The 14869-nt window shown below is 39.9% G+C and overlaps 1 protein-coding gene and 1 pseudogene across 1 annotated transcript in view; both read left to right on the top strand.

Moving 5' to 3' along the window:
* The window catches only part of LOC103240688 (thiosulfate sulfurtransferase like domain containing 3), a 61536-nt gene extending 50873 nt beyond the window's left edge, over nt 1-10663 (top strand). The window contains exon 4 of the mRNA XM_008007517.3: nt 8982-10663. Within this exon, the coding sequence (XP_008005708.2) occupies nt 8982-8994 (13 nt within the window). The 3' untranslated portion in view covers nt 8995-10663. The remainder of the gene's footprint in view (nt 1-8981) is intronic.
* Nucleotides 6162-7094, top strand: LOC103240690 (small ribosomal subunit protein uS3-like; annotated as a pseudogene).
* Nucleotides 10664-14869: the final 4206 nt, after the last annotated feature.

The raw sequence follows: 14869 nt of genomic DNA on the forward strand, positions 1-14869 counted from the left end.
TTCCAGGACTTCAAAAACAGAACAATGGCATTGTAATAAAATATGAGATTTTGTGACTTATTTTACCTGTGATTGGAAAGAGAAATAAATGAAGATGACTTTGTTCTCACGGATCAAGTGTTTTTTTGTTTTGTTTTTTGTTTTTTTTTTTACTTTATTTATTTATTTATACACGGAGCCTTGCTCTGTCGTCCAGGCTGGAGTGCAGTGGCGCGATCCCGGCTCACTGCAAGCTCCGCCTCCAGGAGTTCGAGCGATTTTCCTGCCTCAGCCTCCTTCCCGAGTAGCTGGGACTACAGGCGCGCACCACCACGCCCGGCTAATTTTTGTATTTTTAGTAGAGATAGGGTTTCACCATGTTGGCCAGGATAGTCTCAAACTCCTGACCTCGTGATCCGCCCGCCTCGACCTCCCGAACTGCTGAGATTACAGGCGTGAGCTACTGCGCACGGCCTATTTTTTACTTTGGAGACAGAGTCTGGGTCTGTCACCCAGGATGGAGTGCAGTGGCACAATCTCGGCTCACAGCAACCTCTGCCTTTCGAGTTCAAGTGATTCTGCTGCCTCAGTCTCCCAGGTAGCTGGGATTACGGGGATTACAGGCGCGTGCCACCACGTCCATCTAATCTTTGTATTTTTAGTAGAGAGGGGATTTCGCCAGGCTGGTCTGGAACTCCTGACCTCAGATGATCCATTCGCCTCAGCCTCCCAAAATGCTGGAATTAACAGGCGTGAGCTACCAGGCCCGGCCTGGATCAAGCGATTTCTTTCTTTTTCTTTTTCTTTTTTTTTTTTTTTTTTTTTTTTTTTTGAGACAGACTCTTGCTCTGTCACCCAGGCTGGAGTGCGGTGGCGCTATATAGGCTTACTGCAACCTCTGTCTCCCAGGTTCAAGAGATTCTCCTGCCTCAGCCTCCCAAGTAGCTGGGACTACAGTCACGCACCACCACGCCCAGCTAATTTTTGTATTTTTAGTAGAGGCGGGGTTTCGCCATGTTGGTCAGGATGGTCTGGATCTCCTGACCTCGTCATCCGCCCACCTCTGCCTCCCAAAGTGCTGGGATTATAGGCGTGAGCAACCGCGCCAGGCCGCGATCCTAATGGAGTTCTTTTGGAGTGACAGAAAAGTGCAAACTCACAGAGCAGCGAAATCACCGGTTTTGTAAAACATCTAAAAACATTCATGCACATATGTATGCACATGTATGTATATGTTTGCACCAAATAGAAACATACTGCAAAAACCATAATTTAATTTTACAAGATGAAAATTTTGTATTTTCCATTTCAATTTCATTGTAACAATGCATTTGTTGTAAAACTTCTAATTATTTTTCTAAATAATTGGACACACCAGAAACTTGTTTATAGACGATCAGCATCTGAGGCAACTTAAGATAGTATTTTTAACATTGTGGATGGAGACCAATTAGGGTGTGGTAAAATTAAGTATAATCATTTTCCTAAATAGAACAGAAAATACTAGGTAAATCAGAAATAGCAAGGATATTATATTAAATTTGGTTCAGTTATATATGTGTGTATATATATATATACACATACACACATATATACACACACAGTCAAGATGTGAAATGCATTTATTTGTACGTGAGAATTAGTCTGTGCCAGGTGTGGTGGCTCACGCCTGTAATCCCAGCACTTTGGGATGCCGAAGTGGGCAGATCACTTGAGGTCAGGAGTTCGAGACCAGCCTGGCCAACATAGTGAAACCCGGTCTCTACTAAAAATACAAAAATTAGCTGGGTGTGGTGGCGCCTGCCCGTAATCCCAGCTACTTAGGAGACTGCAGCACAAGAATCGTTTGAACCCAGGAGGCAGAGGTTGCGGTGGGCAGAGATTGTGCCACTGAACTCCAGCCTGGGCAACACAGAGTGAGACTCCAAATCAAAAAAGAAAAAGAAAAAAGAATGAATTTGTCTGGATAAGCTACACTAGGTGAAATTGTGGTAACACCTCCCCACCCCCACCCCTAATCAGCATAGCTTACCATGAAAGTATTGTACATGTCATAGGTCACTCCCATAAAGTCCCATAAAGTCAGCTTGCTCTCCTTGATGGTTGTCTTCCAGATCTGCAAGAATCTAATATTTATACATCTTTCAATTACCTCATCTTACTTGTAGGCTTAAAATCTTTCTAGAGAGAGCACAGAGGACTCATTTTACTAGCTCTTACCCAGTATTAAGAGCCTTAAAACAGAAACAACCCAATCACCTTCTCTCATGTGCCAGAATAGACACATGCCTCCAGTTTTTAACTGTGAAGAAAGCTGAGGCCAGGCACGGTGGCTCACGCCTGTACTCCCAGCACTTTGGGAGGCTGAGACAGGCGGATCACGAGGTCAGGAGATCAGACCATCTTAGTCAACGTGGTGAAACCCTGTCTCCACTAAAATACAAAAATTAGCTGGGCATGGTGGCGCATGCCTGTAATCCCAGCTACTTGGGAGGCTGAGGCAGGGGAATCGGTTGAACCTGGGAGGTGGAGGTTGCAGTGAGCTGAGATCATGCCACTGCACTCCAGCCTGGGTGTCGGAGTGAGACTCTGTCTCAAAAAAAAGAAAGCTGAGAAATGTAGAGGAGTGTGTAGTATACTTGATGAACACTACTGTCTGTTACACGGCAGATCACAATAAAAAATATTTAAAAGGCACTACCTTAAGAAACTCCAAGCCGTGGGCTATTTCACAGATTCAGGATTTCTTCAACTCTCTCAGGGTTTGTTTTGTTTGTTTTTGTCAGCCTGGCATCCAGAAGTTAAGGATACTGCAACGAATTAGTATTACTAATGTTTTATTATAAGCGATCCTATTACACTACACTTTGTTACTGTTACTGGACTAGCACTTTTTTTTTTTTGAGACAGAGTCTTGCTCTGTCACCCAGGTTGGAGTGCAATGGCTTCAGGCGATTCTCTTGCCTTAGCCTCCCAAGTAGCTGGGATTACAGGTGCCTGCCACCATGCCCGGCTAATTTTTTTTTTTTTTTTTTTTTGTATTTTTAGTAGAGAAGGGGTTTCACCATGTTGGTCAGGCTTGTCTCGAACTCCTCACTTCAGATAATCCACCCACTTCAGCCTCCCAAAGTGCTGGGATTATAGGCCACCGTGCCCTGCAATTTTGTTTTATACCTAATTCTGCACTCTTCTTCCTACAAAACAGTGAGATCCTTCATCTTTGTATTTCCACTAGTTCAGGGTATAATGCATAGTAGGCACAGCAAATACTGGTGTTTAAATCTCTTGTAGAATTTGGGGGATGTGCTTTGATATAACATTATGGATACAAAATTATGCTGAAAAGTGAGTACTACATTTAGAATGCAAAAAGAGCCACAACAACTTACCACAGCTGTGGAAATTCAGGTCCTTTCCTTCTGTGAACTCTTTTAGGCAATTTACAATAAGTGCTACATAGAACCTCTTCCTGTTTGTGACTTGGTTTCTGCTTCCGCCAGCCAAATGCCCTGCAGCTCCCAGTGCTCATGGGGGCTGTGCAAGTCAAAGGACTAGAGCTTAGGCTTCCTTAGTTTCAGAGTAAATTGCTTTTGAGGGCATTCTATAAATGTAGGTTGAATTAAATTGACTTGATTCAAAAGCTAACTTCATTTAAGGATATCTCTAGTGGAATAGAGAAATTTATAAAAGCTGTTAAAATGCGTAGATATCCCAGCTTACCTGGATGCAAAAAGATCATGAGCTATCTAGTAGATTTGCCTTTTTTCACTGATAATTTTTTAAACTTTTCTTTATAATTTTATGAGTATTGTTTTTCAGGCCTCACTACCCACTAATTTAAACTTGATGAAATAAATTAATGTTATCCCTTCCAATTTTCAACTTACCTTGTGCTTTTCAAACAGGGATGTGTTCCATAAATTCTTTTTTAAAAACTTTTATTTTTAATTTTTGTGGATACATAGTAGATGTATATATTTATGGGGTACATGAGCTATTTTGACACAGGCATGCAATGAGTAATAATCACATCAGGGTAAATGGGTATCCACATCTCAAGCATTTATCCTTTGTGTTACAAACAATCCAATTATACTCTTTTAATATTTTAAAACGTCAATAAATTCTTGATGCTAGTGTTCACTCTCTTGTGACAAGAAAGCATTTATCTTTTTCTTCTTACAGTGCTTTCTCCAGCAGCATGAACACTATTTGTGGTAAACTAGGAGCTAGAAGGTTAGTGGCTTTATTAACCTCACTTAGTTAAATAGAGGCAAGAATACCTGGAATCCGATTCGTCTGATTCACAGTGCAATAACTTTTTGACCCAACTAGACAGCTTCAACAAAACTACTATGACTAAACTGCTATAAGCACATTATTCTAAGTTTGTAGTACAAGTTTTTCTTCTTGAACAGAATTATTGGAGATAATCTCATTTTTTAATTAAATTATTATCATAATTACTTTGCTTTGTTATTACTAGTCCTTATTGTGAAAAACATCCTCTTCTTTATGTAGTCATCCCCTGTACCTCCCTTTATTTTAGTTCTGGTATACCTGTATTTGTTGAAGTTTAATACACTTCTAAATTACGGAAAAGCGTCTTTGTTTTGTGCTATAAGAGAATAGCAGACTGGGTAATTTATAATTGTCAACCTAGATAACAGAGAGAGACTCTCTAAAATAAAATGATCTTTATTCAGGAATAGGGCATTGCAATAGGAGTATGTGCGCCCTTAGTAAACTACATGGGTATTTAGGGAGGTAAGGGAACACAAAGGTTTTTAAAGAAAAAATGAAAAGGATTACATAATTGTTTTGAGATAATTTAGCCATGGGTACAAGGATCAATTACAAAAGTGACACCAGTCCAAGGTTAGCTGGGCAGATATCCTCACAGAAATACTGTTTTGTGTGCAAGGTTGCTGTGGTGTTTGTGCAATGTTATGGTTTTTGCAGCAGCTTTTGTGATAGTTTTTGTTACCAGGCATTTATTTGTGAGAACCCTTCCTTCATGGCCCTTTGAGGCTCTATTTTTTATTTTTATTTTTTAACCCAAATGACTCAATTTTGATCTTGACAACTTTCACATAATGAACAGAAATTTATTAGCTCATGGGTTCTTGAGGCTGGGAAGTCCAAGACTGAGGGGCTGGCACCTGGTGAGGGCCTTCTTGCTACATCATCCCATGGCAGAAGGACAAAGAGAAGATGAGAGAGAGAGAGAGAGAGAGAGAGAGAGAAAGAGAGAGAGAGAGCACAAGATAGGGCCAAACTCATCCTTTTATAAGGAACCCATTCCCAGGATAGCAGCATTAATCCATTCATGAGGGCAGAGGCCTCATAACCTAATCACTTCTCATTGGGGATCAAGTTTTCAACATATAAACTTTGAGGGATATATTCAAACCATAGTATAAAGTGTATTAGTTAAGAACTCAGTCTCTAGACTGATGAGGTTCAAATAATAGCTCTGCCACTTACCAGTTGTCTAACCCTGGTCAAACTACTTAGTCACTCTAAGCCTCAGTTTCTTCATCTGTAAAACAGGGATAATTATTGGTAAGTCATCAGGTTGTGGTGAAGTTTGAATGAACTTAAATGAAATTAGAATAGTGCCTGATACATAGTAAGAGCTCAATAACTGTTAGCTTTTTAAATTATTATTATTTAGAACAAATCTAGACTCTGTAACATGGACTCTAAAGAACTCTGTTTTCAGAGATGAGGAAGATCTCTTTGTATCTAGCTTGATACAAGGAGGAACATGCTCTGTCTTTTAATACAAGCCTTTGACACTATAATGCAGTTGTATTCTGCAGGGAACAATAACCAAATATGTTGGGTTACAATATGCCAGCTTACTCATGCCATCAGATATTTGTTCTGCCCTTTTCCCTCCTAGATTTGGTGTCCCCAGACATTTGGAGCGATTCCAGAATTCACCTTTCATTTTTGGTTAGTCTAGAATGACCTTTGAGTGAACAAACTGTATCAGTAAGAAATCTTAGAGCCAGATCTCTGCAATCCTATTGTCTGGAGATTCCCAGGATCAAGAAATGGCCCACAAAAAAGATTTACCAGAACAAGAAGTGTCCAAATAATTGGTGAACACCAATCAAGATGATCCAGCTGGGGAAGCCTGTCTGGATTGTGATGTAACTAAAAGTTTATGCCAAGTTATTATATTTGTTTGCTTTAAAAGATGGTATTAAGAAAGGAAAATTTATGGAGTCCACAAATAGAGGTCAGAAAATCATATTTTGGCAGGGTGTCTGTGTTCATTTCCCATTGTTGCTATAAAAAATTGCCTTATTTTACAGTTCTGGAGGTCAGAAGTCCTAAGTGCCATCCTTTTCTTTCACTGGTGTGCCACAGCAAGATGGTGGTACAGTTTTCCAAGAAGAGGAAGTTTGTCGCTGATGGTATCTTCAAAGCTGAACTGAATGAAGTTCTCATTCAGGAGCTGGCTGAAGATAGCTACTCTGGAGTCGAGGTCTGAGTTACACCAACTAGGACAGAAATCATTACCTTAGCCACCAGAACACAGAATGTTCTTGATGAGAAGGTCTGGCAGATCAGGGAATTGACTGCTGTAGTTCAGAAGAGGTTTGGCTTTTCAGAGGGTAAAGTAGAGCTTTATGCTGAAAAGGTGTCCACAAGAGACATGTGCCGTTGCCCAGGCAGAGTCTCTGTGTTACAAACCCCTAGGAGGGCTTGCTGTGCAGAGGGCCTGCCTATGGTGTGCTATGGTTCATCATGGAGAGTGGGACCAAAGGCTTCAAGGTCACTGTGTCTGGGAAACTCTGAGGACAGAGGGCTAAATTCATGAAGTTTGTGGATGGCCTGATGATCCATAGCTGGGACCCTGTTAATACTATGTTGACACCACTGTGCACCATGTGCTGCTCCAACAGGGTGTGCTGGGCATCAAGGTGAAGATCATGCTGCCCTGGGAACCAGCTGGTAAGATTAGCCCTAGGAAGCCCCTGCCCGACCACATGAGCATCGTGGAACCCAAAGATGAGATACTCTCCACCACCCCCATCTCAGAACAGAAAGGTAGGAAGCCAGAGCCACCTGCCATGTCCCAGCCAGTCCCCACAGCATAACAGGGTCTCCTTAGCAGCTGTGTCTGGAGTCTGGATGTTGTTCTGTAAAGAACTTTAATAAAATCTTGTACAAAGACAGAAAAAAGTCCTAAAGTTGTAGATGTGTCTCACTATGCTAAAATTAAGGTGTCAGCAGGGCTGTATTCCTCTCTACAGAATCTAGAGGATAATCTGTATTCTTGTCTTTTCCAGCTTCTAGAGGTTCCCACATTTCTTGGCTCATGGCCCCCTTCATCTTCAAAGCCAGCCATGGCCAGTTGAGTCTTTCTCGTATTGCGTCACTCTAAATTGTACCTCCTTCTTCTACATTTAAAGTACCCTTGTGATTACTACCCTGGGCCTACCTGGATAATCTAGGATAATTTTCTTATTTTAAATTCAGCTCACTAGCAACCTAAATTCCATCTGCAACCTTAATTTCTCCCTGCCATGTAACATAACATATTCACAAGTTCTGGGGATTAAGATGAGGACTTCTTTGGGGACTATTATTTTGACTACTACAGTGTCTTCAGAGTGTTCATCAGCTCTAGCCCACAGACTTAAGTATCTAGGCTCTTCAGCACGTATGTTTTTAAGATACAATGGATGCATCAGATTGTTATAACTTGATAGCACTAATTTCAACCAACTTCTATTGATCTAATTTTATACTTATGAAGCAATCTTTGAATAATAATTTGGTTTCCCACATTAATTTGCCTATGGAAATATAATGCTATGAGCAATAAAAAAAGTATTTAGTCAACTGGCAATTATCTTTATAAATCAACTAATTTGCATTCTTTTTTCTTTTCTTTTTTTTTTTTTAACTCTAATCCCATGACAGATTATATATTAGGTTTTTTGCAGGTTTTTTTTTTTTTACAGATAGGGTCTCACTATGTTGCCCAGGCTGGTCTCAAACTCCTAGGTTCAAGGGATCCTCCTGCCTCAGCCTCCAAAAGTGTTGGGATTTACAGGTGTGAGCCACTGCGCCTGGTTGGGTTTTCAATGTATGAGTTTCTATGAGCTTCATCAATGTGTTTACACCCGAGAGGTAGACAAGACTTAGTAATCTGGCAGCTCATGTTTCTGAGTCTGCAAAAATAAAGACCAGATCTGCAAACTCTGGGGAAGTCTATCTGTCTAGTGGTCTTCTGAAATGATTGATTTTGATGTACTTTTCAAACTAAAGCTTAGAATGGATCTCACTTCCTGGCTATAAACTGGATACTCCCCTAACTTCTTTCATTACATTATTTATCCCTGCAGCATTGGTCAATTCTCTTCCTTGTTTTTATTCATTTTCTTTTTCACATCTACATACTATAATTGAACTTTTCTGGTGCAAAGTAACTTCCATAAATTTACAGTTCATTAAAAAAAGAAACGTGGATTGGCGCTAGAATTGTAACTAGAAAACTGTCCGGAATTGAGGCATACTTCTTTTTGTGTATTTCCTGTTTTCCTTTTCCAACTGGCCTATACTATGTCCCCATTCTGTTTATTTTTTGTCTGCTTCATAGTCTCTGCATTGTAACTTTAGTTTGTATGCTCTTAGTTTTTCTCTTCATCATGAACTTTCAGCCTTAATTCCATTCTGCCTCATTCTCTCCTTATTTCCTTTGTTTATATAGATAGAGGTTTCACACCAAAAAAAAAAAAAAAAAAAAAAAGGAAAAAAAAAATGTCTAGGGCCCCATACAACTAGGGACAGCCCTGATGAGAACAACCATAATTGGCTTAGGATGGTTGGTGGTCCTCAGTCTTGACTGTGCTTTAGACTTACTTGAGGGTGCTTCTAAAACAATCTTTTTCAGACTTGACTTCCAGACCAAATTTCTTCTGTAGAAGAAATACACATACAAACATATTTATATGCCTGTGTACTTATTTATATTTAAGGAAGAAGAAATAAGTGGAAGAATATACATTAAGACATTGAAATGATAATGGGAACAACCACATGATAATGAGAAACAACTATATTAGGGTACTCCAGAGAAACAGAACCAATAGATTATATATATAATTGGCTCATTTGATTATAGAAGCTGAGAAATCCCACAACCTGCCATCTTCAAGCTGGAGATCCAGAAAAGCCAGTTGTGTATTTCCAGTTCAAGCCTGAGGACTTGACAACCAGGAGCACTGATGTCCAAGGGCAGGAGGAGATGGATGTCCAGACTCCAGAAAAGAGACTGAATTGACCCTTCCTCTGTCTTTTTGTTCTGTTTAATCATGCAACAGTTTGGATGATGCCCCCCACATTGATGAGGGCTATCTTCTTTACTCAGTCGACTGATTCAAATCTCTTCCTACTATGTCCTTTTTCTCTTCCAGGAGAAAAAACTTCATAGCCTCACCTAGCGATAATGTTCTACCAGTTACCTGGGCATGCTTAGCCTAGTCAAGTTGACTCCTAAAACTAACCATCCATAACAAACAAACAGTATAGTACTTTAACCCAAATAATAAAACAAATATACCTGGATCTATGCTGACATACATATGTAAATATATGATTAAGTAAATAAATAAATAGGTAAAAGATAAATCTTCCTTACTAAAGAATTCCAAATAATACATGCAGACAGTTTCCCCTCCAGAGATGTAACTTAAAGCTTCACCCCTTCAGTATGGGCTGAATTTAGTGTCTTGCTTCCAAACAATAGATTATGTAAAGGGAAAAAATAGTAACTTTACAGCAGAGACCCCTGGCATACACTACCTGAACAAAGCGATCAGGGTTAGCATCAACAGTGATAAGTCATGTTGGTAGTATGTATTCCTGACATGATTGATAAGAAGAGAACTTTCCCTTTACCTCTGTGGTATTCCTCTTAAAAGTCTGTAACCCTATAACTAGTCATGAGAAAAAAAAAATCATCAGACAAACCCAAATTTAAGGACATTATATAAAACATCTGACCAGCACTATTCAAAAATATCCAGGTCATCAAAAACAAGTAAAGATTGAGAAACTGTCAGAGACCAGAGGAGAATAAGGAGACTTAATGGCTAAATGTAATGTGGTATCCTGCATGGGATCCTGGAACAGAAAAAAGACGTAGTAGGAAAAATTGGTGAAATTTGAATTAACTGTGAAAATTGATTAATAGTCATGAACCAATAACACTCTCAATTTTAACAAATGTGCCATAGTTATGTTAAGATGTTAATATTAGAGGAAACTGGGTAAAAGACATACAGGCATTCTCTGTGCTATCTTTATAACTTTTCTGTAAATTTAAATTAAATTATTCCAAAATAAAAGGTTCGATATAGTTTGGATATTTGTCCCTGCCCAAACCTCATGTTGAAATGTAATCTTCATCGTTGGCAGTGGGGCCTGGTGGGAGGTGTTTGGGTCATGGGGGAGGATCCCTCTTAGCTTGGTGCTGTCCTCATGATAGTGAATGAGTTTTGATGAGATCTGTTCCTTGTAAAGCGTGGCCCTCCAGCCTCCACCTCTTGCTCCTGTTCCCGCTATGTGATGTGCAAGCTTCTGCTCCACCATCTGCCATGAATAAAATCTCCCTGAAGCCTCCCCATAAGCCAAGAGATGCCTGCTCTGTACAGCCTGCAGAACCGTGAGCCAGTTAAACCTATTTTTTAAAATAAATTACTCAGTCTCAGGTATTTCTTTATAGCAACACAAGAGTGGCCAATACAAAGTTTACTTTAAAAATATACTCCAGGCCAGGTGTGGTGGCTCATGCCCGTAATCCCAGCACTTCGGGAGGCTGAGGTGGGGAGATCACTTGAGATCAGGAATTTGAGACCAGCCTGGCCAACATGGTGAAACTAAAAATACTAAAAATTCTCTCTAATAAAAATACAAAATTAGGTAGGCGTGGTGGCATGTGCCTGTAATCCCAGCTACTTTGGGAGCCTGAGGCAGTAGAATCACTTGAACCTGGGAGGCAGAGATTGAACTGGGATCATGCCACTGCACTCCAGCCTGGGTGACAGACAGAGACTCTATCTCAAAAAAAATTTTATATATATATATGTGCGTGTGTGTGTGTGTGTGTATGTATATATGTGTGTATATATATGCATATATGTGTCTGTGTGTGTGTATATATGTGTGTGTGTGTGTGTATATATATATTCCAAAGATGCTGAGGTGTGGGTTGGTACAGCATCTCACTTGCCTGAGTCTGAGGGCTGCATTGATTCCCATTTACCTTGTATGTGGTTAGTTTAGGCATGGGCAAGTGACAATTCTAGCCAATGCCATAGAGGGAAAGTCTGCTGAGAATGTATGAGCAAGGTCTTAAACTAAACTATTTGGAGGAAAAAAAATCAGTCTGTTTTCTGCTACTGATTATTGTGTCTATAGTGAGCAGTTCTGGGGGTGATTTTGCCCCCACTCTCCATGGGACTTTTGGCAATGACTGAAGAATGAAGACACTTTTGCTTTTTGTAACTGTGGGGAGAGTGCTATGGGCATCTACTGGGTAGAAAACAGGGATGCTGCTAAACATTCCACAATGCACAGGACAGCCCCCCATAACAATGAATGATTCAGCCCCAAATACCAACTTCCAAAGTTGAGAAACTGCTGTATGTGATCACTGTTGTATGGCAGATGTGCTATGACTGTGAAGACAAGGCTGAGGATGACAGAACCAAAGCACACAAAAAAAATTAGTTCATGGTGACAATGTTGAGGAACCATTGAATTAAACAACCTCTCACATGCCTATACCTAGACTCTTTTTTTTTTTTAGTTGATTTGGCAGGTGAGTTGTTACACACTCCTTAGTGGATTCCAACTTCCATGGTCACTGTCCTGCTTGGACTCTTTTTAGGTGAAAATAAATCTCTTTATTGTTTAAAAACTCTGTTGGCCTTTATTTGCAGACAAGAGCATTCTAATTGACATAGAAAAAGAAGGAGTACAACAAATTTTGTGGGGCTACAAGCACAGGGTGTCCCAGGGAGGGGAAAAATTAGAATGATACAAATTCTAACTGAAATTCCACTTGCTCTGAGAAGTCACCAAAATAACTTTCTGTGTTGTCAAGACAGACGCTCAGCTGAACACTTCCATCACAGTAAGCTATGCTGATTTTATTTGCTCCACTTACTAGGATTTAGAACAAAACTTTTTTGAAAGTGACTTGAAATCAGGGAACATTGTTAGAGTTTTTATATATTCTTTGAGGAAACCACTCCCAAACTTTTCTGTTCAAAGACGTTTAGTTTTTTTTGTTTGTTTGTTTGTTTTTGTTTTTTGGAGACAGTTTCACTCTTATTGCCCAGGATAGAGTGCAATGGCAAAATCTCAGCTCACCACAGCCTCTGCCTCCCCGGTTCAAGCAATTCTCCCGCCTCAACCTCCTGAGTAGCTGGGATATAGACATGTGCCAACACCCCTGGCTCATTTTGTATTTTTAGTAGAGACAGGGTTTCTCCATGTTGGTCAGGCTGGTCTCAAACTCCCGACCTCAGGTGATCCACCCGCCTTGACCTCCCAAAGTGCTGGGATTACAGGTGTGAGCCACCATGCCCGGCCAGATGTTTAGTTTTTTATTAAAAATTTTAAAATATACATTTGTTCTTTGTACTAACCAAGAAGCACTGATCTTCAAAGACATTTAAAGTGCTGAAAAGGAAAAAATGATATAATCTCTTTAAATTTGCAATTTAGGCTGGATGCAGTGGCTCATGCCTGTAATCCCAACACTTTGAGAGGCCAAGGAAGGAGAATTGCTTGAGCCCAGCAGTTCAAGACTAGCCTGGGCAACAGAGCAAAACCCCATCTCTAGAAAAAAATTAAGCCTGGCCAACATGGTGAAACCCCATCTCTACCAAAAAATATAAAAATTAGCCAGGTGTGGGGGTGCATGCCAGTCCCAGCTACTGGGGAGGCTGATGTGGGAGAATCACTTGAACCCGGGAGGCAGAGGTTGTAGTGAGCCGAGATTGCCCCGTTGCACTCTAGCCTGGGCAATAGAGAGAGAGAGAGACCCTGTCTTAAATGAATGAGTGAATGAATACATAAAATAAAAATAAAAATAAAAATAAATTAGCCAGGCTCAGTGGCACACACCTCTAGTCTTAGCTATTTAGGTCTGAGGCAGAGGGTGCCTTGAGTCCAGGAGTTTGATGTTGCAGTGAGCTATGATTGCACAACTGTACTTCAGCCTGGGTGACAGAGCGAGACCCTGACTAAAAAAAAAAAAAAAAAAAAAAATTGCAACTTAGAAACATTTTTGGGCCAGGCACCGTGGCTCATGCCTGTAATCCTAGCACTTTGGGAGGCCAAGACAGGCAGATCATGAGGTCAGGAGATTGAGACGATCCTGGCTAACACGATGAAACCCCATCTCTACTTAAAAAAATACAAAAAAATTAGCCTGGCGTGGTGGGCGCTTGTAGTCCCAGCTACTCAGGAGGCTGAGGCAGGAGAATTACTTGAACCCGGGAGGCGGAGGTTGTAGTCAGCTGAGATTGCACCACTGCACTTCAGAGTGGTGACAGAACAAGACTCTGTCTCAAAGAAAAAAAAAAATTACAATTGAAGTTGGAAAATAATTTTTTAAATATACTTTAAGTTCAAGGGTACATGTGCACAACGTGCAGGTTTGTTACATATGTATCCATGTGCCATGTTGGTGTGCTGCACCCATTAACTCGTCATTTACATTAGGTCTATCTCCTAATGCAATCCCTCCCCCCTCCCTCGACCCCATGACAGGCCCTGGTGTGTGATGTTCCCCTTCCTGTGTCCAAATGTTCTCATTGTTCAATTCCCACCTACGAGTGAGAACATACAGTGTTTGGTTTTCTGTCCTTGCAATAGTTTGCTCAGAATGATGGTTTCCAACTTCATCCATGTCCCTGTAAAGGACATGAACTCACCCTTTTTTATGGCTGCATAGTATCCAATGGTGTATATGTACCACATTTTCTTAATCCAGTCTATCACTGATGGACATTTGGGTTGATTCCAAGTCTTTACTATTGTGAATAGTGCCACAATAAACATACATGTGCATGTGTCTTTACAGCAGCATTTATAATGATTTATAATTATATATAATATAATATAATATATAATATAATATAATATATAATATAATATAATATAATATATAATATAATATATAATATAATATATAATTATTTATAATTATATATAATTATAAATATAATTTATAATTTATATATAAATTATATAATGATTTATAATATTATAATGATTTATAATCCTTTGGGTATATACCCAGTAATAGGATGGCTGGGTCAAATGGTATTTCTAGTTCTAGATCCTTGAGGAACCGCCACACTGTCTTCCACAATGGTTGAACTAGTTTACAGTCCCACCAACACTGTAAAAGCGTTCCTATTTCTCCACATCCTCTCCAGCACCTGTTGTTTTCTGACTGATCGCCGTTCTAACTGGTGTGAGATGGTATCTCATTGTGGTTTTGATTTGCATTTCTCTGATGGCCAGTGATGATGAGCATTTTTTCATGTGTCTGTTGGCTGCTTAAATGTCTTCTTTTGAGAAGTGTCTGTTCATATCCTTTGCCCACTTTTTGATGGGGTTGTTTGATTTTTTTCTTGTAAATTTAAGTTCTTTGTAGATTCTGGATATTAGCCCTTTTTCAGATGGGTAGATTGCAAAAATTTTCTCCCATTCTGTAGGTTGCCTGTTCACTCTGATGGTAGTTTCTTTTGCTGTGCAGAAGCTTTTTAGTTTAATTAGATCCCATTTGTCAATTTTGGCTTTTGTTGCCATTGCTTTTGGTGTTTTAGACATGAAGTCCTTGCCC

This window comes from Chlorocebus sabaeus, chromosome 13, assembly GCF_047675955.1.
Source record: "Chlorocebus sabaeus isolate Y175 chromosome 13, mChlSab1.0.hap1, whole genome shotgun sequence".
NCBI classification, from domain to species: Eukaryota; Metazoa; Chordata; class Mammalia; order Primates; family Cercopithecidae; genus Chlorocebus; species Chlorocebus sabaeus.